Source organism: Apodemus sylvaticus, chromosome 1 (genome assembly GCF_947179515.1).
Source record: "Apodemus sylvaticus chromosome 1, mApoSyl1.1, whole genome shotgun sequence".
NCBI lineage: Eukaryota > Metazoa > Chordata > Mammalia > Rodentia > Muridae > Apodemus > Apodemus sylvaticus.
In genome coordinates this window covers 39,570,010-39,593,927 of record NC_067472.1, presented here as the reverse complement: position 1 = coordinate 39,593,927, position 23,918 = coordinate 39,570,010, and the positions used below count along the sequence as shown (strand labels likewise).

Genomic DNA, 23,918 nt, shown 5'->3' with positions numbered 1-23,918 from the left:
TATTAACCTAACTATTTCTACTTGGGAGGAGGGGGTGCCTGTTTCTGTCAGGGATATATGCACGCATTCATGTCTGTATATACATGCACCTGTGTATGGAAGTCAGAGGTCAGCCTGGAGCCTCACTTCTCACTAGCCGCCCACCTTCAGGTTTTAGACACAGTCTCATACTGGGACGTGGGACTTACTGGCCTAAGAAAGGGACTGGATAGCTAGGGTGCCCAGAGTCTCTCCCATGTCTACCTTCCAATGCTAGGATTACAGGGTGTGTGCCACATCTGGCTTTTACAGAGGTGCTGAGGATAAAGCTTCAATTTTCATGTTTATACAGTAAACATTTTACCACCTGAGCCATGCCCTCATTCCCATGTCCAAACGTACAATGAATTATATATTCTAGCTAGCCCGTATAAAAGACACAAAATCCTGGGTGTTTTATGTACACGCTATATGATTAGATGGGGCAGGTTGTGAGTTATTCTAACTTAGGTCCCAGCCACATATCCCTTGTTACTTGCTGTTTGAGCTTCACCCAGGTTATTCCTGCTCAATCACCTTGTCCTCGGGATGCACTTCTGCCACGTGTTCCTGGTCCATCTCTTCTTGTGGTGGCCTCCACCTCTCCCTGTCTCCTTTCTCCCTTCTCCTCTGGTCTCTCCTGAGACCAGGCACTTGATCCTAAAGTCCTGCCTTTCTCTCTCTACTACCCAGTCATGGGTTCTGGCCTTTTATTGCCCAATTAACTTTAAATTGGAGAGTAAGGTTTACCTAGGATCACTTGGCACACATGAGAATCTGGTCATTGGTGGCAACCAGATCTTGGGAGCCAGTATTTAGCATTTGAATACACAGCATAATCCACATACGATATTGATACTGAAGAATGCATTGCTGAGATGTAACCTTTCTTTCCATGATTAGGTATATTGTCACAGCTTATATGGAAATGACACTACAAATCCCTACTGAGACACAGATAAGAAATTAAAGGCACTTCCATAACAGAATCAGAGGTAGCAGGCACTAACCATGAAAAGGAAAAGTATAAAGCAATAACTAAGTCTGCTTCTTTTTTTGCCCTGAGAGGTTCTGAGACATGGATTTATATTTAAATGTACTGCTTTGTAAATGGTCACACTCAATACAGTCACTGTGTGAAAAACATTGGAAGAAGTAACTCTGATTAATAACAAATTCTCAGTGCTCTATTATGGCTTATAATATTCCAACTGCAGCACAGGGTGGCTATGGTAAAAGAACACTGTGCTGGGCATTTTGAAATAGCTAGAAGGGAGGGGCTTGCGTGTCATCACTACAAAGAAGTGATAAATGCACAAACTGTGTAGATAGATGTGGTCAATACCTTGGTTTTATTATTGCATAGCTCTCCATATATTGAAACATCACACTGTACTCTATGAACTATGAACAATTATGTATAAATTAAGCTAAACTACAAACACACACACATACTGAACAGAAGTTGGGTTGGCCTCATTGATCTTGGTTTTCATTGCAGACTTATCAATGAATCTTTGAGGGACCAGCTGTTGGTGACAATACAGAAGACCTTCACATACACTCGCACCCAAGCTCAGCACCTGTTCATCATCCTCATGGAATGTATGAAGAAGAAAGAACTGGTATGTCAACCCCCCCCCATGAGAATGGGGCCCTCTTCACGCTCCCAAATGTTTGCTTCAATCCTCTGCCCTTTTCTCTCCTCCTAGCGTCCCCCCCCCCCCCCCGCCTTGGTCTTTCTGAAGTGCTGCTGGCTCCAGTACCTGTGTATTTTTTTTTAAATTTTGGCTTTAACAAAGTATGTGTAGTATATCATACCTGGTCCTGTTCCCCTATTCCCCTCACCTCCCCTTTCCTAGCCAGATCCCTCTCTCCCTCTGCCTCCCATGATTTTTTTCCTCCCCTCTTCTAGGTGGGATTGAAGCACCCTCACTTGGGCCTGTCTGTTTGTTACACTTATTACAGTCTGTGGGTTGTACCCTAAGTTTTCTGTACTTTTTGGCTAATATCCACTTATCAGTGAGTACACGCCATGTATGTCCTTTTGGCTCTTGGTTACCTCTCTCGGGATGATATTTTCTAGTTCTGTCCATTTGCCTGCAAAACTCATGATGTCCTTGTTCTTAATAGCTGAGTAATATTCCATTGTGTAAATGAACCAAATCTATTCTTCTGTTATGGGACATCTGGGTTGTTTCCAGCTTGTAGATATCACAAATAAGACTTCTATGAACATAGTGGAGCACGTGTCACTGTGGTGTGGTACATCTTCTGGATTTATGTGCTCAAAAGTGGTATAGCTGGGTCTTTAGGTAGAATTATTTCCAATTTTCTGAGGAACTGCCAGACTGAATTCCAGAATAGTTGTATCAGCTTGCAATCCTACCAGCAATGAAAGAATGTTCCTCTTTCTCTACACCCTTGACAGCATGTGCTGTAACCTGAGTTTTTTATCTTAGCCACTCTGATTGGTGTGATGTGGAATCTCAGGGCCATTTTGATCTACATGTCTCTGATAACTAAGGCTTTCAACATTTCTTTAGGTGCTTCTCAGCCATCTGTGATTCCTCTGCTGTTAATTCTCTGTTTAGCTTTGTACCCCATTTTTAAATTGGGTTATTTAGGGTTTTTTTGAGGTTAGCTTCTTGAGTTCTTTATGTATCTTGGATATATATATTAGATGTGCCCTCTATCAGATGTGTGGTTAGTAGAGATTTTCTTCCAATCTGTAGGCTGCTGATTTGTCCTATTGACTATGTCCTTTGCCTTACAAAAGCTTTTCAATTTTGTGAGGTCACATTTATCAATTGTTGATCTTAAAATCTGGGCCATTGGTGTTCCATTCAGGGAATTTCCCCCCCTGTGCCAGTGAGTTCCAGGTTCTTTCCCGTGTTCTCTTTGGTTAGATTAAGTGTATATGGTTTTCCCATGTTCTCTTTGGTTAGATTAAGTGTATATGGTTTTGTGTTGAGGTCCTTGATCCACTTGGACTTGAGCTTTGTGCAAGGTGATAAATATGGATCCATTTTCATTCTTTTACATACAGACCACTAATTATTCCAGCACCATTTATTGAAAATGCTGACTTTTTACCACTATATGCTTTTCTCTTTGTCAAAGATCAAGTGTCAGTAGGTGTGTGGTTTTATTTCTGGATCTTCTATTCTATTCCATTGACTAACATGTCTGCCTCTGTACTAATACCATTCGGTTTTTATCACTGTTGCTTTGTAGTACACTTGAAGTCAGGGATGATGATTCTCCCAGAAGATCTGTTATTGTTGAAAATTGTTTTCACCATCCTGGGATTTTTGTTTTGTTTTTCCATATGAAGTTGAGAATTGCTCTTTTCATGTCTATGAAGAATTGTGTTTGGAATTTTGATGGGGATTGGATTGAATATGTAGATTGATTTTGGTAAGATGGTTATGTTAATCATACCAATCTATAAGCATGGGTTATCTTTCCACCTTCTGAGGTCTTCTTCAATTTCTTTCTTCTGGGATTTGAAGTTCTTGTCATACAGATCTTTCACTTGCTTGGTAAGAGTTACACCAAGATATTTTATCTAATTTGTGACTGTTGTGAAGAGTATTGCTTCCCTATTTTCTTTCTCAGCCTGTTTATCATTTGTATAAAAGAAAGGTTACTGATTTGTTTGAGTTAATTTTGTATCCTGCCACTTTGCTAAAGTTGTTTATCAGATGTAGGAGTTCTCTGGTGGAATTTTGGGGTCACTTTTGTATACTATCATACCATCTGCAAATAGTGATACTTTGACTTTTTTCTTTCCAATTTGCATCTGCTTGATCTCCTTTCATTGTCTAATTGCTCTAGCTAGAACTTCGAGTACTATTGAATAGATAGGGAGAATGTGGGAAACCTTGTCTTGTTACTGATTTAGTGGGATTTCTTCTAGTTTCTCTTCATTTAATTTGAGGTTGGTTGTTGGTTTACAATATATTGCTTTTATTATGTTTAGGTATGTGCCATGAATTCCTGATCTCTCCAAGGCTTTTACCATGAAGAGATGTTGTATTTTGTGGAAGGTTTTTTCAGCATCTAATGAGATTATCATATAACTTTTTTACTTGAGTTTGTTTATATAGTACATTATGTTGATGGATTTTCATATATGGAACCATCCCTGAATTCCTAGGATGAAGTCTACTTAATTGTGGTAAATGATGGTTTTGATGTGTTCTTGGATTCAGTTTTCAAGAATTTTATTGAGTATTTTTGCATTGATATTCAAAAGTAAAATTGGCCTAAAGTTCCTTTCTTTGTTGGGTCTTTGTGTGGTTTAGGTATCAGAGTAACTGTGGCTTCATAGAATGAATTAGGTAGTGTTTTTATTTTGTGGAATAGTTTGAGTAGTATTGGTATTAGCTCCTCTTCAAAGGTCTGGTAGAATTCTGCCCTAAAACCATCTGGCCCTGAGTTTTTTTTGTTGTTGTTGTTGGGAGGTTTTCAATGACTATTTCTATTTCCTAAGGGGTTATGAGACTGTTTAGGTAGTTTACCTGATCTTGATTTAACTTTGGTACGTGGTATGTGTGTCTAGAAAATAATCCATTTTATCTACATTTTCTAATTTTGTTGAGTACAGACTTTGTAGTAGGTTCTAATGAATGTTTTAATTTCCTCAGTTTCTGCTGTTATGTCTTCCTTATCATTTCTCATGTTGTTAATTTGGATACTACCTCTGTGCCCTTTAGTTAGTTTAGCTAAGGGTGTATTAATCATATTGACTTTCTCAAAGAATCATTGCTTGGTTTTGTTGCTTCTTTTTATCTTTCTGTTTCTTTTTTTTAATAAAATATTTTCTTTATTTACATTTCAAATGTTATCCTCTTTCCTGGTTTCTCCTCCAAAAGTCCCCTATCCCATCCCCTCTACCCCTGATCACCAGCCCTCTCACTCCTGTTTCCCTGTCCTGGCATTCCCCTACACTGGGGCATCAAGCCTTTAGAGGACCAAGGGCCTCTCTTCTCATTGATGTCTGACAAGGCCATCTAGTTACATATGCAGCTGGAGCCATGGGTCTCTCCATGTATACTCTTTGGCTGCTGGTTTAATCCCTGAGAGCTCTGGGGGTACTGGTTGGTTCATAATGTTGTCCCTCCTATGGGGCGGCAAACCCCTTCAGTTCCTTGATTCCTTTCTCTAGATCCTCCATTGGGGACCCTGTGCTCTGTCCATTGTTAGGCTGTGAGCATCCACTTCAGTATTTGTCAGGCAGTGGCAGACCCTCTCATGAGACAGCTAAATCAGGCTCCTAATTTCAGCCCTGAGTGACTATTTCCTGCCATCTACTCCTCTTGGATGTGTTTGCTTCATTCTGTTCTAGAGCTTTCAGGAGTACTGTTAAGCTACTTGTATGGGATCTCTCCAATTTCTTTAAGAAGGCACTTAGTGCTATGAAATTTCCTTTTAACACTGCTTTCATTGTGTCCCATAAGTTTGACTACACTGTGCATTTATTTGCAATGAATTCTATGTGATTTCTTTATTTCTCCTCTGACAAGTTATCATTGAGCAGACAGTTGTTAAGTTTCCGTAAGTATTTGGCCTTTCTGTTGTTTCTATTGTTATTGAAGTCCAGCCTTAGTTTGCGGTAATCTGATAGAATACATGGGATTATTTCAATCTTCTTGTCTCTGTTGAATCATGTTTTGTGTCTGATCATATGATCAGTTTTGGAGAAGGTTCCATGAGGTGCTGAGAAGAAGCTATATTCTCTTGTTTTGGGGTAGAATGTTCTGTAGCTATCTATTAAATCCATTTGGTTCATAACTTCTGTTAGTGTCACGGTGTCTCTGTTTAGCTTCTGTTTCAATGACCTGTCCATTCGTGAAAGTGGGGTGCTGAAGTCTCTCACTAACAATGTATGAGGTTCAATGTGTGTTTTGAGCTTTAGTAAAATTTCTTTTATGAATGTGGGTGCCCTCACATTTGGGGCATAAATGTTCAGAATTGAGACTTCCCCTTGGTGGATTTTTTTTCTTTATGAAATATCTTGTTTGGTAACTTTTGGTTAAAAGTCTATTTTGTCAGATATCACAATGGCAACTCCAGCTTCTTACTTGGGAACATTTGCCTGGGAAACTTTTTTTCCCATCCTTTTAATCTGAGGTAGTTTCTGTTTTTGTCATTGAAGTGTGTTTCTTGTATGCAGCAAAATGCTGGATCCTGTTTAAGTATCCAGTCTGTTAGCCTGTGTCTTTTTTTTGGGGATTTGAATCCATTGATGTTGAGAAATATTAAAGACAATTGATTGTTAGTTCCTGATTTTTTTTTCTGGAGGTGGTCTTATGAATGTGTGATTCTCTTCTTTTGGGTTTGTTGTGAAATGTTTAATTACTTGTGTTTTCTTCTGTGTCCTTGTTTTGGAGATTTCCTCTGTAGGGCTGGATTAGTAGAATGATATTGTTTAAAATTTGGTTTTATCATGGAATATCTTGGTTTCTCCATCTATGGTGATTGATAGTTTTGCTGGGTATAGTATCCTGGGCGGAATTTGTGTTTATAGGGTCTGGATGACACCTGTCCAGAATCTTCTGGCTTTTAGAGTCTCTGTTGAGATGTCTGGTGTAATTCTAATAGATCTACCTTTATATGTTACTTGCTCTTTTTCCCTTGCAGCTTTTAATATTCCTTCTATGTTCTGTCCATTTAGTGTTTTGATTATTATGTGACAAGAGGATTTTCTTTTCTGGTCCAATCTATTTGGTGTTCTATAGATTTCTTGTCCATTTATCACCATCACTTTAAAGAAGTTTTCTTCTAAGATTTTGTAGATGTTTTCTGGCCCCTTGAGATTGTATTTTTTGTCTTCTTCTACTATTATTCTTACAATTGATCTTTTGATTTTGTCTTGAATTTCCTAGATATTTTGAGTTAGGCACTTTTTATATTTTGTCTTTTCCTTGTCCCATGTTTCAATATCTTCTATGGTATCTTCTATGCCTGAGATTCTCTCTTCTATCTCTTGTATTCTGTTGGTGATGCTTGTAGCTCCTGATTTCGTTCTTAAGTTGTCCATCTCTAAGGTTGCCTCCATTTGTGTTTTCTTTATTGTTTCTATTTTTGTTTTTAGTTTTTGTACCATTCTGTTCAGTTCCTTCACCTTCTTGATTGTATTTTCCTGTACTTCTTTAAAGGATTTTTTTTTCTCCTTAAGGACTTCTACCAGTTTACATGTGTTTTCCTGTATTTCTTTGATGCAGGTTTTATATCCTCCTTAAAGGTATCTATCATCTTCATGAGATGGGATTTTTAGTTATTATCCTGCCTTTTAGGAACGTTAGGGTATCTAGAGCTGCTGTGGTAGGAGAACTGGGTTCTGGGGATGCCAAATTGCATTGGGTTCTGTTGCTTCTGATCTTGCACTTGCCTTTTACCATCTGGTTATCTCTGATGTTAGCTGGGTTTCTCTGACTGGAGCTGGCATCCTTGAAGGCAGGTAGAATTCTGTGACATGGGTTAAAGCCAGTCTCCTGGGAGGCAGGCAGTACTGTCTCTGGTTAAAACAGGCCTCCTGTGTTCCTGGTTACTGAACACCTCCTGGGAGGCAGACAGCCTATGTCCCTGGTTACTGTGGTCCTCCTGGGTGGCAGACAGACTGTAGAGTGTAGGAGGGTACCATACCACTGATCTGTCCTGGATGGGGAAGCAGACTGGAAGAAAGGTGATCCTGGGGAGGGTGGGTAGGTCTCACATCAGTTGGGATGGGTATTTGGGTGAGATTCTCATCTGTGTCCCTGATTACTACAGACCTCCTGAGAAGCACATTGACTGTAGGGTGTGGGAGGGTATTGGCCCACTGATCTGGCTTTGATGGGGAAGCAGACTGGAAGCTTGCTGCTGATTTAAATGTTTCTTATACCAGAATAAAGTATCTTATAGATGTGGAATACTCTGAGATTGTCTGGTAGGTAAAAGAGAAAATAATATGTTTCAACACTGAGGACCCTTTAATATGTGCCAAACAAAAAGCTAAGTCTTCCTATCTATTAACTCAGGTGATCTTTGCAACTCTCCCAGTGAGAACAAATGGGAACTTTAACTTGCCCTTAAGAAAGCTCACACTCACTTGAGTAGCAAGGAAATGAGACATAAACTGGTGATGGTCAGTCACCATGGGAAATATTTTTATTCAGCAATTTTGTCTTTCCTAAACAGGCAGAGGGAATTGCCCACTCTGGAAAGGTTCCCATCAGCTGCTCAGAAAACAAACTTTTCTCAAAAGCCAACTGATCTGGTGATGAAGATAACCAAATATTTATGGAATAACTAGTTCAGTAAGCAAGACACTCTTCAGAATACACTTACACACCCTTGTTCATCAGGGTTTCCAGAAGTTTCCAGAATGACAACAGAGAAACTGGAGACACCTCTAATTCCTGAACATCAATATGTGCAAGTACATACCCTGCCATCTGGTATAAAGAGGTCAAACAAGCAGTTAGGGTCCTCGGCCATGGTACTGCCACATTTCTACAAGCAATGGGGGGATTTTCTCATGAGTACTGACGGTGTTGAGATGCTGAGACCAAAGCTAATTATGAATCTTACAATGACAGGACTTTCCAGTAGCATTGAAATTTCCTAAGAAGGTAGTTTTAGAAAAAAAAATCTAGGAGCCATTGAGAGTTACAAAACTAAATAGGACTGGATGAATTTATCTAGGTGCTTAGTGAGACCATCTTCCAGGATTCTGCTGTATAATTGTCACTGGATGAATTTATCTAGGTGTTTAGTGAGACCATCCTTCAGGATTCTGCTATATAACTGTCATTTAATCATGAACTCCAAGGAAAAGGTTGAGTGCATTTTTAGGCAAGTTAAGAAATGTGACATGCTCATAGCTCCAAGCTAAGCAGTAAGTCCTTATCTCTCTACAAATGGGCAGAAATGTTTAGGATTCATAAAGTCATGTGTAATTTGAATGATTTCCACTTCTGAGGGACAGTGTGCTTTATAAATGACAGGAAGAGAAGGTAGTAATTTCTCTATTTGCAAAGTTGGAAGAATAAATTGGGCCATTGCCTCAGAAGTAAAGCACCTGTATACAGCCATGAAGAACCAGTTAGAAGGGTTTTGAAGTAAAGCAGTCCCCACTCACCAAGTGGGTATACACACACTGCAGTGACATTCCTCTCTGTTTTATACTTCAGTCATCCTTTGATTGATTACCTTTAAAGTCTCCATGAGATATAGTGTTCTAATACAAATCTAACCAATTCAACTAAAGGACCTGGTTTTATGGATAATGCAGCATCTTTCTCTTGACCACAGCCAATTAGCTTACATAATGAAGAGCATCATTAAAAATACATATTTACTTGGTGAAATGTGGGCCTTAGGGTAGGATGTCCTGGTGAAAAACAGGTTTAGATGGATCCAGTGATGTTTCTGGTAGGTGACACACCTCTGCTTGACACAGAGGTACTACTGTTTATTCCATTAGCTTAAGATAGTCCTTGAAATTTATTTCTCCTCTGCTTATCCAAAACCTGTCCTCTTCTAAGAACATAATATTATCTCTAGAAACCAGCCTTCTCCTGGATTGCTGGCTATTCTGCCCTCTGCTCACACATAAATTTTAAAATCATATTGCCAAATCTACGTGCATGTACAATACTAAATGAGAACAGCAAGTGCATTGATAGCTCTATTTCCTCATATTCAACACAGACCCGCCTTTGAGAGAAATCAAGGCTGATATACTTATCCACTTGTTTCCCCTCCATCCCAGTAGGATAGTAAAATATTCTGATCTATATTTCTTCCTTTATATCTGGTCTCAGAGGGAGGAGTTCTCTCTAGCAAATGCTTCTCCCAGCAATGGCTACATATACCCTCTCATGCATCCTCTGTGATATTGCCCTAGGGAAGAGTGTTTGTTTTGTTTTGTTTTGTTTTGTTTTGTTTTGTTTTGTTTTGTTTTGTTTTGTTTTCAATAACCTCTTTGTTACTCTATCTGTGGGTCCCATCTTTTCACTTTTTAAAAATGATTTTCTTATTTTTTATGTGTTTGAGTACACTGTAGCTGTTTTCAGATACACCAGAAGAGGGCATCAGATCCCATTACAGATGGATGTAATCCACCATGTGGTTGCTGGGAATTGAACTCAGTATCTCTTGAAGAGAAGTCAGTGCTCTTAATCACTGAGCCATCTGTCCAGCACATTTTCTTCTCTTCTTACTTCTTAGAAGTAAGGCACCCACATACACCCTTCAAAGGGATTATTTTCTTCTCATTCTCAAACTTCTATTTCCTCTCTTCCTTCCCTTCTTGGAGTCAGACCGAATGCAGTTTTGGTGTTTTTCCTTTATGTCATTTTTAAGAGAATTTAAAGATCTTCTACCATGGGAGATTGCATCAAGTTCTCCTTGAAACTCCATCAAATTTCTCCTTTATGTGTTTTGAGATTGTGTTCCTAAGCTCATAAGATTTTATAGTTGGCTCTATTTCCTAGTGAATCGTTGTCTGCCATGATTCATCAGCCTTATTTGTTCCTGACAATGTCTCTGCCTCACATTTTAGCTCATCTGGTATTAATACAATTACATCAGCTTCTCTCAATTCATACTTTCCTGGAAGCAAAAGCTTCCACACCCTTTCCTTCATTTCCAGTCTTTCTATACCTTACTGCTAGGCGCATTCTCAGGATATATGGCTGTCGTTTTTAATAGCACTTAGATAGAGCTAATATGGTAAGCTTGGACTCTTTGCTTGTCCTCTGAGCTCTCTGCCCTAAATAAACCTTTTACATTTTAATTCCTTCAACAAGACACTCTCACATTTGAGCATTTCAACACACTACCCCCCTTTTCTTGGTAACAATACACACCTCTTGCTGGATTCAACAATGTCCCGTTTGGATGTTGGTCACAAAACTAATTCTGGCCTTAACCTCTCTCTCCTCATCTCAACAAGCATAATTGAAACTTGCTTTGGATGCCTTGCTTGGTTTCCCATTGTTACTCTAAATTTAAATGTCTAGAAACAACAGTCTCCTCAACTCCCTCCAATGCTTCCCACTCCTATACCTCCACAATTTCCTGCCTCGCACACCTCCGCAACACTCTGCCCTCCAGTCCTCACATCATTTCCTCAGTCCTGTGGGCCTCAGCTCCTCCCTTTTCCTCTCCCTACATTGCCACCTGCATTCACTGCCAAGCTGCCTTGGTATTCTTTTGATATTGTCTCTAGTGTTTGGCTCCTTAGCTATGATCCCAGCATCTCCCATTCTCACTTTCCATTATCAGAACTATGAGGATTGTTCTCCTCCCACCCCGCACCCCACACAATCTTGGGAGGGAGACCCAAGCTACTAGCTTCACAATTAGGAGCCCAGTTCAGATTTTATCACCCCCTTGCTTGGGTAGCTCCACTGTCTCCAAACTAATCTAGCTTTTTATTCTGGATGCAGCTGGCCATACTGCATAGTGCTACATAGTTCCCACAGGATCACTTTCCTTTAGCACCCTTCTCTTCCACCGAGTAATTCGGGCTTCCCAAGTTCCCAGCTACTTGATCAAAACAAACCATTCTTCCTGCCACCATTTCCACATGTTCAAATCGTATGCAAGAGCATCCAGTTGTGACATTTCTTAAGTGTTTAGTACAACTTCAGCATGAAAGTACAGAAAACAGATTATAATTGCCTTGTAGCTTGTGCTTAATCTGCTCATGGTAGAAGCTGTTCTACATCATAGCTCATGTTGGGTCCCTCCCACAATTCTCTCTACTAGTCTCTTTGATAACCTAGATTAAATAGCAAGTCTTTTAAATGAGCTACCAAACCTCAGGGATAGGAGGTTTAGCACATGAAGTTGATTTTAATTTTATTTTTTTTAATTTTTTTATCATTTTTATTAGATATTTTCTTTATTTACATTTCAAATGCTATCTCCTTTCCTTGGTTTCCCTCCGAAAATCCCCTATCCCATCCCCCCTCCCCCTGCTCACTAACCCACCCACTCTCACTTCCCTGACCTGGCATTCCTCTATACTGGGGCATCAAGCCTTCATAGGACCAAGGGTCTCTCCTCTCATTGATGTCTGACAAGGCCATCCTCTGCTACCCATGTGGCCGGAGCCACGGGTCCCTCCATGTGTACACTTTGGTTGGTGGTTCAGTCCCTGGGAACTCTGCGGGTACTGGTTGGTTCATATTGTTGTTCCTCCTATAGGGCTACAAACCCCTTCAGGTCCTTGGGTCCTTTCTCTAGCTCCTCCATTGGGGACCCTGTGCTCAGTCCAATGGTTGACTGAGATTATCCCCTTCTGTGTATGAAGTTAATATTAATAATGACCAATTGAGTCATTTTATATAAATCTATTTTGTTCATTACATTTCTCTCAAAGGATTCATATACTAGACATTCCCCATAAAGGCAAAATGTTTCCACAGCTTTGTCGGAAGATAAAAATGAAATAAAAGACTGACATCAAACTCATTTATTGCTTTGTCCAAGTTGGCTTCCTAGTACTACTTGATTAGGAGTTATTGTGGGGTGGAGGAGGAGATCTGAATTGTATTCCTATCTCAAAATCTAGAGCAATATGCAGTTCTCCTATCTCATCACATGATTTTGTGCAAAAGCTCCAAGAATTGTAGTAATTACATCACTATCATTTCTTACTCCTCTTCTAAAGTTCTGAGAATAATGCAGTTACTCTCTGGGTTTATTTTGACTTTCAGTTGTATGTTGAGACTTTACTGAAGACCTGATGACTTAAACCTTAAACAGGGAATGGAAATCTCTTTTAATTATAGTTTGTGATAAAAGTTAATTTAACATTGTAATTTTCTGAGTATTTGAGAGAATCTGTGATGACCTCCTAGTTGCTGTGAGTTGGGAGCATGGTTTTGCTACTTCCTTATAGCAGGTTCTCATTTGTAACAATGATTCTAAAATCAATAAACACAGTAATGGCAATTAGGGGCATTTATCCAGTTTAGCAAATTAGGATGGCCGGAAATAAAAATGAACCCATGTTTTCCTAAACTTTATCAATTAAAAAGCACTGGACCTTTTTAACTGGATCAGTTAAAAAGATTGAACCACTGTCCAATCTTAGTCAATTTGGACTGCAACTGAGTAAGTAGCTTATAAACGAAGTTTATTGCCCAATGTTATGGATGGTGGTAAGGTTTGGAACAAGGTACCATGAGACTGGGCATCTGGTATGGAATTTCTCATAAATGATGGCTTTTTGATGAGCCTCCAGAGGCTGGAAGGAGCAAGCAAGCTTCTTCGGGTCATGTTTCTGAGGATCCTAGTCCCATTCATAAGGGTGTAGCCTTCTATAAGTTTCCAAGCACCATACTTGTTGAGACCACATTGGTGATTAAGGTTCAGGATATGAAAGTGCCGCTCACAAATATCCAGAGCTTGGCGATCATAGAGACATCCACTGGTAAACATGAGAAAGAGCAGCATCAGAATGGGCAATGGTACATTCTGTTACTTTTAACTCCGAACATAATGGATACACAGTCAAACTCAACTGATGGGTTGCTAGTCTACTAATAGCAGCTGAAACTGTGACATTTCATTTGCATCATAGGCTCACTTGGATAGGCCACCATAAGGCAAGGATATACAGAATGTGCTAACAAGACAAAGGAAGCAGGATCAAGAGTGATGTAGACTTGGGGTTCATGTATGAAATTCTCAAAAAACTTAAATGAAAAGCAATTTGCTAGTGGAGAAAATGGAAGTAAGGACATTAGCACTAGTCTGTCTCCTTTTCAGACACTTCTTTGGAGCTTCTTGGCATTCAATTTTCTCCTCCTTCTAAAACTTTCCTATCAGTCTAATTTAGACTTACAACTTTCCATTTTCCTTGTACTTCTTTTTTAATTAATTAATTATTTTATTTATTTACATACCAAATGCCCCCCCCCAGTTCCCCATCTCAGAATTCTTCACCATCTCCTCTTCCCTCTGACTCTGAGAGGGTGTTTCCCCTTTCTGCACCCTACCCTCATGATATCTTCCCTCCTTGGGACGTCCAGTCTCTACAGGATTAGATGCATCCTCTCCCAGAGAGGCCATAGAAGGCAGTCCTCTGCTACATATATGCCAGGGGCCTGGGACCAGCCCGTGTATGCTCTTTGGTTGGTGGCTTAGTCTCTGGGTGCTCCCAGGGGTCCGGGTTAGTTGAGAATGTTAGTCTTCTTATTTCTTTGTACTTGTTTTTTCTTTGTACTACTTAAATTCACCTTTGCTTTCTATTTTCCTCATTCTTCCCTACCCCATAAGCTAATGTTTAGCAAAGGTCAGTTTGTGATTCTTTTCCTTTTGTTATTATGACTTCTGCTACATTAAGACAGGTCTGAATGTACAAATCCCTAGTCTTTTCATCTCTGTCATTCTGGACCCTCCCTCAGACCCTCATCTTTCTAGCTTTGACTACTACTGCTCTATGGAAGCCTAGTCTGTCACTCTCTATTTCTACCATTCACTGCATGGGTTGGCAAATTTCCATAGACAATAGAGAGTACTTAAGGGTTTGCACAATAGGCATGTTCTATATGGCTTGGCTCTTCAACAGCCCTGTGAAATCTAAAACCATGCCGAACATCTTAGCCACAGAACAAGACACTAATAGGACTTCACTGACAGATGGAATTGTACTGACTTCTAACAATAATCATGCCAGATCCTCCTATTGATACACAGAGAACAGCATATGACTTGTTGGAATATAAACTATGGTGATGCTTTCCTTCTACAGTTCAATCTAAAAATCCATTCATTCATTATTTATGCTTCCTGGCAGCAAAACTGACCTTCTTAACTAGTTCTTATTTCCTAATTCCCCATATGTTTTCATAGATGGAGCATTCTCATTTCTCATATTCAACACCAGATCCTCCCTCTCCTCCTCCTCTTCTCCCTCGCCCTTATCTCTCTTGCTCTCCTTTCTGTTTCTCTCTCTCTCCCTGTTTTTCTGTATCTCTATGTCTCTCTCTTGTCTTTCTGTTTCTCTCTGTGTCTGTCTGTCTGCCTGCCTGCCTGCCTCCTCCCTCCCTCTCCCTCTCTCTCTCTCTCTCTCTCTCTCTCTCACACACACACACACACACACACACACAAAATACACTTAACTCTTAACTCCTTTATGTCAGCTTTTAAGAACCAAACCTACATTTTATTCATTATTCTGCTTTCCTTACATTCACTGAGGCATAATTGTGCTTAATAAATATCACACAGTAGATATTAGTTTACTGAATTACCTAATGAAAAAAGTCAGGTGGACATACAATGTTGGCATAATGTTAGAATCCACATATTTCATTAAAATCTGTGCTAACAAGAGCATATCTCCTTAGGGAACTGCAGATTTGGTTTCTGACCTAGATTTGTTCAAGGCCATCTGTTCCAGTCTTTTGACCTGTGGGAAACCATCTAATCTGGTGACTGCAAGAAGCAAACTCTAGAAGCAGACAAACCTGGACTCCAACACAATTTCATCACTATAGTGGCATATCTAGCACTTATTCACAGGATCTCAGCTTTAAAACAGAGTCACTATAATTTCACCATGTTCTACAATTTATTATTTTTTCATTTTGATTCAGACAATGTTTTGATTTTTTTAACTTAATAAGACAAATATCAGTCTATTAGAAAATTAAAGATCTCTGAGGAATCTTCAATACCAATGTCCCCAGCCAAATGCAAAGCTAAAAGATATCCAGATGTTATTGTCTAGCTGTGCTTTCTAAGAGAGTCCTGGCCTCCAGAGATGATGAATCTCCTCTAGATGCTAGAGAAGTCTGTTGTCTGAGAGAGATTCATTCCTTACAAATGAATCTCTAAACACCTAAATTTCATCATCATCCAGTGCAGGGAAAGTAACTATCTCTCTGATGGCAGAAGATGATGCTGGCATTCAAGCCCAAATCTCTGTGTTCAGGAAAATAAGGACAACCCTCTACCCTTCCTTTCACAGATTCATTAAAGTCAAGCAAACATGAACTCTAAAGCAGTCCCAGCTCCTGCTAAAGATAGGTATGATATATATGGGAAACAAGCCCAAATCCACAAATGTCTATTGCTTTCTAAACTAGACACATGCAAGGCTATTACTATCATTAACAGGGTGGATTGGAGCCTCTGCATCAGGTGAACATTCCTGGGGACCATCAGTAGTACTTCTACTCAAGATCGTTGGGAAAGTTAAGAGTCAGCCGTTTAAACAATGTTAGCAAAGTGAATGGCTCCAAAGAAGCATTCAGTTATTAATTGTCATTACAGCTATTCTATGAGTCAGTACATGACTCATCAAAGCATATGCCCAGATGTCTCCTTTTCTCCTTGGATTTTCCCTAGACCCAGATAAAATGTCAGAGTTATACTTTGATACCAATGACCTGTCATCATGTCACCCTGTTCCATCCTCCCTCCTTCCTCATCTTAATGGACTAGTTGTAAGGAATGTATGTAACCTCTGGATGATGAGAAAAGAAGCAAGTTAAATTTTCTTTAGAGAAGAACCAAAAGCTGAAAGACAGAGCCTTAGAATAGCCATGGTTAGCAATGTCTCACTGACAAAGTACACTATCATCATTACTACCTATGTTTTAAAATAGCCAATGGCATTGCAGCACAGAGATCAGATTTTTACCTACTTCATATAATTTCAACAACACATCCAATAGCACCTCTACACACTTCTGAACTTTATAGATTTTGTAATCTGTAAAGTCAAGTATTGAGATTCCCACAGCCACATAAGCCTCTACTCTGCAACAGAGCGGACAGTGCTCAAGCAACCCAGCGCTGCTTTTGCTCCTGTTGGCAGACAACAGATTCTTTAAAATAAATAAATGAATAGAACTTGCTTTTCAGGGATGGCTCAGTGGTTAAGAACACTGATTGCTCTTCGAGAAATCCTGAGTTCAATTCCCAGTAACAACATGGTGGCTATCTGTAATGGAATCTGATGCCCTCTTCTGTTGGAAGACAGTGACAGTATTCTCGGAAACATAAAAATACATAAATAAATAAATAAATAAATAAACCTTTTTCAACACAGAGCCAGATTGTAATTTTTCATATACTTTTGATATGAACATTCAATTCTTAGAAAAAAAATGTATGTATAATTTCCTTCTAATTTGAACCAACCTGGTCACATACAAAATTCCTCTTATCATTATTTGGTTTTATTCACTTTTTACATCACTTTGAAGCGCTTCCAAATAAAATATTTTTCTTTTCCTCAACAAAAAGTAAAACACAACTTAGACGTTCTTAATTTTTATCACAAAATGCCTTACTCTCCCCCACAAGGAGTTATGACTAGTATTTATTTTTGTTTGTTTGTTTATTATTTTTTAACTTCTAGTAACTTTAATTTCTGTGAAACTCTGAGAAGCAAGCAATTTGGGCCTAATGTATAGAGTATTTTGTAGATGTATACCATTTAATTTATTCATAAGCAAACACCGAAGTGTGAGTCTGGTAAGTCAGCATACCAGTGACCGATTCAAGGCACTCAGTGCAACCTCTGCACGTCCATACAGCATAGTGCTTAGCGCTAGTGGTCTATATTTTCTTGTACAGTGGTATACGTGCCTTCTTCCCCATGTGCCCTTCATGAGAATGACAACTGTGTCTTCCCAGACTGTCATATCCTGGCCCATGGAGAAACCATTGCCCATTAAAAAAAAAAAGAAAAAAAAAGACAGCCAAATATCTACTAAGTGAATACATTTATTTGCTCATGTTGTCAAATTAGTCTACACACTACACATTTTCTTAATGAAGCCATTTGACAACCATCTTACTTTCAGAAATTTTTCTAGTAGCTTACCCAACCATCCCATGACACCCAAAAATCTCTACTAGTTAGAATCATATTGATCCTGGCTCTGTCACCTGTCCCTCCTCCAACAAAGAACAAAATCAGAATAACTGAGTTTCCACATTTCAACTTAAAAATGAAGCAAACATCTCTTAACTCTCTGTTCTTTGATTCACCACAGTATAAATCCAAAACTTCCAAGCACTGCTGGTGCATGTCTTCAATCCCAACATCTGGGAAACGGGCAAGAGAATTGCACAAGTCCTGGATACTCACTCATTAGCTTTGTATTTGATCCAGACACCTGGTGTCTAGCTCACAGGGTGCAAAACAGTTTTTTGTGTCTTCCAAAGACATCTAGAGCAAAGTTTTGCTCAAACATACTCAGAAAACTCAGCACACAAATCCATAAGATTTGAGAGTACTGACCCACACTGTCCTTGGGTGTAGCAAAAACATAGAAGCACAGAGGACACGGTGGTGCCTGTGCCTGCTTACTGGATGCTGAGGCAAGCTGTCATTCAAATTCTACACCAGTTCTTCTATCAAATAATGATAGAAGAGAATGTTCCTTAGACTAAGCTTAGCAATGATCAGCTTAGGAAAAACAAATGAGGCTTCACAAATAGGGAAAATCACAGAACACAGTGTTAGAACACTGCTAACAGAGTGGGCAGGCTAACAGAAAACTTAATCTATTATACCTTAGCCAATTAGTCATGCAACTGATTCCAGCTTGACAATCAGCAGATGACATCTTACAGAGTCCATCGGTGATAAGAAACCAGATAAAATTCACTTGCTGTGATTAAGTTCATATTGATCTGATCTTTGAAACTCTGTTCAAAAACACTCAGCCCAAGTCGATGGCCTTCCACAAGTTGTGCTTGCCTCCCATGGCAACACATGCTCCATATGCCTCTTATGGCCATGAGAAGAAGCCTTTTATCTATCATTGAGGCAATGATGGGTCATGGGTCAAGCTTCAGACCAGTAGGACATAGAACAGTGGTGGAGAAGAAATGGGAATTTTCTTAGATAATGAACTGTCTTAGCGTTTCTATTCCTGCACAAACATCATGACCAAGAAGCAAGTTGGGAAAGGATTTATTCAGCTTACAGTTCTGCATTGCTGTTCATCACAAAAGGAAGTCAGGACTGGAACTGAAGCATGTCAAGAAGCAGGAGCTGATGCAGAAGTCATGGAGGGATGTTCCTTGCTGGCTTGCTTCCCCTGGCTTGCTCAGCCTGCTCTCTTATAGAACCAAGAGTACCAGCCCAGATATGGTACCACCCACAAGGGGCCCTCCCCCCTTGATCACTAATTGAGAAAATGCCCCACAGCTGGATCTCATGGAGGCACTTCCCCAACTGAAGCTCCTTTCTCTGTGATAACTCCAACCTGTGTCAAGTTGACACACAAAACCAGCCAGTACATGAACTATCCCTGAACTACATAAAACTTGATCTGAACTTCATCTTTATAATACTTTCAATGAGATAGGGGATGTTTTGAAAGCCTCTGGCTAAATTGGGCTTCCAATATCAGAGCAGCTACCCAGCCTGCCCAGAAAAGAAACGAAGAGAGATGCACAGCAAGTTACTGCAGGTCTCCATAGGATCCTTCTTCACCTGGCTGAGGGCCAGAGGCCTAGCTAGCTGTTTGCCCTGTGTGCTGGGTCCTCCACACATGACAAGCAGTTTATGTAGTCAAACGCTGGTGGTTGCTCTTCCTGGGTCCCTCATATGAGAAAAATATTCATATTGGAAGATAAACTCTATGGATGTTACCTGATTTGGGTTTGGTATTAGGAACCAGACCTTGTGACTTTCCTATCCTACTTCACCTGGTGTCCCAGGGAAAGCACGCCCAGGAACAGCCCATCTTTCTTTCTTCCCACAGAAGGCACAAACTCAGCACAGCACTGCAAGAGAAAACTAGTTCAGATATTTTTTTACTTACAAAACCTGGACAAGGAGGGTGTGAGAGTCTGGAAATAGTCCGCCATCCTGTGGTGTATAAGAAAAGCAAGAGAGAGAGAGAGAGAGAGAGAGAGAGAGAGAGAGAGAGAGAGAGAGAGAGAGAGAGAGAGAATGTGCAGAAACTAGCACTGTGTTTAAGAGAACAGGGCATGGGTTAGTTTAGTTGCACCTGCAAATACCTGCATGGTCCCTTTAAAGGAAACTGGGAAGGCTGAGCACACAGGCTGTTAAGCAAGAGCCTATCTCTAGCCACTGGCTTGTTTCATTTGAAAACCTAGAGATTGGCAAGAGTGACAGTCTTGCTTCAGTTAAACTTGTATTCCAGATAGATGGCAAGATACAAGTGCAAAGTTATAAGCCCTCGCTGCCTGTGGGCCAGAAGTACACAGCTGCTTAGAAAACATCTTCCAGAGCTGGAGAGATGGTTGGTGGTGGAGAATGCATAATGCTTTTGCAGAAGACCAGAGTTTGATTCCCAGTACCTACACAGGATGTCTCAAAACTACCTATAGCTCCATCTCACACCCACAAATCCACACACAGACTCACATGCATATACATAATTGAATTTTTTAATCTTAAAAATATAGAAAACCATCTTCCAATCCATGGGGATTACTGAAACATTTTTTGAAGGTCTGAAGCTCTTGGGCAATTGATATATCACTATTCTAGGAATAAAAATGATGCAGGCCTGTGAGTTGTTCACCTGCCTTAAATCTCTGGTCTTCCATGAAATGCTTTCAATTCTGGCCAAGTGATTTGGGAATGGGTCCTCAGGGCCTTACTTCATCCTTCAGAGAAGTGAGGTGATAATATCAAAATCAAGAGACTGGGATTAAATGAACTGACATATACAGAGAATACAATATTCTCAAAAATATTTTATTGTAACTGATGGAGTATTATTATATATCGCTTTATATTTTGCAAAGAACATTTCATATTATCTTATTTAATAGACTTTGCTGGGGTCACTATCAATAGCACCATATTACAAAAGAAAATAAATACTCAATGACACCATATTTTATATCCAGTGTCATTTCTTTGTTAGTGACAACCTTGAACCAAAACCATCTTTCTGCAAGTTATAGATTCTAACTAGCAAGCATGAACAAGGTAAAATCATTTTTAAAAAGGGACTTTAAATGTTTTCAAGTTTGAGATTCCTGGAAAGGAAAGACTCCTGGACTATTTGGCATTCCTGAATGCCTCCTGTCCTATATTCCAAGCTAAAATTCCTATGAGAATTATGTAAGCAACAGTGCCTAATTATCTTATGCTCTCACTATACTCATTGAAAGAAAAACAGAACTTGAAGGTGATGTAACTTATAGCATTCCTTGTCAAAACAGCTAACAATAGGAACACTTTTTCTCATGTGAAATGTATTTCATAATAATGCTTTATATGTGCAAAATTATGGTGCATGACTGTTTCATTTGAAGTGTATAACCATATAGCCAGGGTTGTATCTGTTTCTCGTCTAACCAGAACAAGGAAATAGATTGGAAAAACAACAGAATGAATGGCAAGTGTCACTTTGATTCCATCTCCTTATATCAGGGTCACAAGGTTCTAGCTCACAGCTGATAAAAATGCCGAATCTTAATGCCTAGGGCCTCCTATATCCACAATCATAAAAAAGAAGTCAGTAGAAAATATGGGTAAGCACAAGTACTCTATTTACTGTGGGAATTAAAATAATGTAATAAATATAAATGCCTTTACACATAAAGAAGCATGTGGCATTACTTTTCCCACTAAAAGCTGACTGACCTACTGCGACATAAGACTTAGTGCCTCATCTCCACTCTGCGTTCCTCCATTGCCCCTTAGAGGGGAGCTTGTGGCACACACTCCAGTGGGCTATCTCAGACTTGTTCCAAGTGGACCATCTCAGGTTGATGTCAGTACCAGCCAAAGGATAACTGCTAAGTGATTCCAAAGAAAAATTCATAACCTAAACTCATAAACCATCTAGAAACACCCATTTGTCTCCAACAGCACTTCCCAGAGTGACAAATTTGTACCAGTGATTGCACAGAACACTTTAGGTGAAATGTAAGATAATACTTTTGTTAAGTTTTTAATTGCATACATTTACAAAATAACTATAATAAAATGAAGAGTTGTGGAATTAGACTTGAGTTTAACATGTTGCAAAGGGGAATCAAGATGAATATTAAAGTTCAGCTGTAGAACTGGTATATGGTAGAGAAATGTAAGTTGTAGGTGAATAAGTATGAGTTGTAGGTTTCTCCTCCTTACCCTGAAACCCAAGACTTTCAATGGATCTAGACCCAGTCAGCCTTCCAGGGACAATTTCAGTATTAGTACTTGTATTAGTAACTTTTCTATTGCTATGATAAACCCCATGACCTATGTAAGTGATAGAAGGAAGAGTGTCTTCTGACTTACAGTTCCAAACAGACAAAAGTCTGTCACAATAAATAAGGACATGACAACATATGGCAGGGATGATGGCAGGAAGAGGAATCAGAAAGCTCGTGTCTGCAATGACAAGCACAGAACAGATAAAATGAACTAGAAAGAGTGTAAGGCTTTTAATCCCAAAGCACACTCCTGATGGCGTACTTCCTAAAGCAGGACTGCACTTCCTAAACCTCCCAAACAGTAGAAACAATTGGGACCAAGTGTCCAGATCCCCAAGACTATGGAAGATGGAACTTTCCCCATTCAAAGTATTATATAACTAACTAATTAATTAATTAAAATCCTTTTCAAAATGTTCATTAAGCACCGCATTGTCTTTAAAAGTACTGCAGCTGGATAAATATTTAATGTTCTCTGGGCAATTGTCAAGTGTGTGAACTTCACATCTCTCACTGACAATGTTTGCAGAAATAATCTTGCTTGTGTGTGAAACAGACAACCATGTATTTTCATGCACGAAGTCATCAGCTTGTCCACTGGCTATGAAAAGATCTACTTACAGATCACAATCTATTTTTCTCATAAAACAAGCTAAATATTTTAGCAAAGTTCTTACTTGTGGAGATTGATAACAAAAATCAAGAAATGGATTAGGAAGGCAGAGAGCATTCCTTAGGTAATAACTGACCTCAGAAAGTTTTTCCTTTAAAAAAAGAAATAAGCAAAGTTGTAGTATCCACTACATCTTCTGTAGGATTACTCCCACGAACCCCTCTTGAGTTCCTTTTAATACCAGAAAAGAACATCTCATCTTTCTCCACAGATCCCCATCTCCCACCTCTATAGCCTCTACTTCCTCACTACTGCTCCTGTGAACCTCGAGCCAATGTTTACTGAGCTTTTTATAGAATAATAAGATTACATATGAAGGAGTAGTGGCTTCTTAACCTCTGCAACATTTGTAAGCTTTCAACAAAGGACACATTCTGATCCAAACGAACTTACTGATTATTTTTCCAGGTAGAGTGACAAAGAAATGAAAGTCAGGTGGAGAAAGCTACAATGTGACAAGATGCCACATCAATTAATCCTTCCCAAACATCTCCTTCTGATGGCAATTCTTTTATTCAAATTATTTCCAAACGCTAATTTCTAAGCAGATTAATAAAAGGGAGGAAAAAAAAGAATGATACTCTGGTCACTTTTTCTCTGGCTTAATTTTGGAGAACTGGGATGTAGATCTGTACAGGAATTTTAATCCAGCAACACAGCTGCTCTGGCAAGGGATCACATCCAAAGACATTGTAGGTCTGTGTGATACAGCTGGAATACAAACACACCTTTAATTCCAGAAGACAGAGGCAAGCAGCTCTCTGAGTTCAAGGCCAGCCTGGTATAGAGCAAGTTTCAGGTAAAGAAAAGCTTATGTCACCACACACAATAATAGTCAATAATGGTGGGAGACTTCAACATCCCACTCACATCAATGGACAGATCATGGAAACAGAAACTAAACAGAGACACAGTGGAACTACCAGAAGTGATGAACCAAATGGATTTAACAGATATCTGTAGAACATTTCATCCTAAAACAAAAGAATATACCTTTGTCTCAGCACCTCATGATACCTTTTCCAAAATTGACCATATAATTGGTCACAAAACAGGCCTCAACCGT

The 23,918-nt window shown here is 39.4% G+C and overlaps 1 protein-coding gene across 1 annotated transcript in view; it reads left to right on the top strand.

The window, feature by feature from the left end:
- The window catches only part of Trpm3 (transient receptor potential cation channel subfamily M member 3), an 863,316-nt gene that overhangs the window by 667,152 nt on the left and 172,246 nt on the right, over positions 1-23,918 (top strand). Inside the window, 1 exon segment of the mRNA XM_052188302.1 lies at positions 1,520-1,643. Coding sequence (XP_052044262.1) covers positions 1,520-1,643 — 124 coding nt within the window.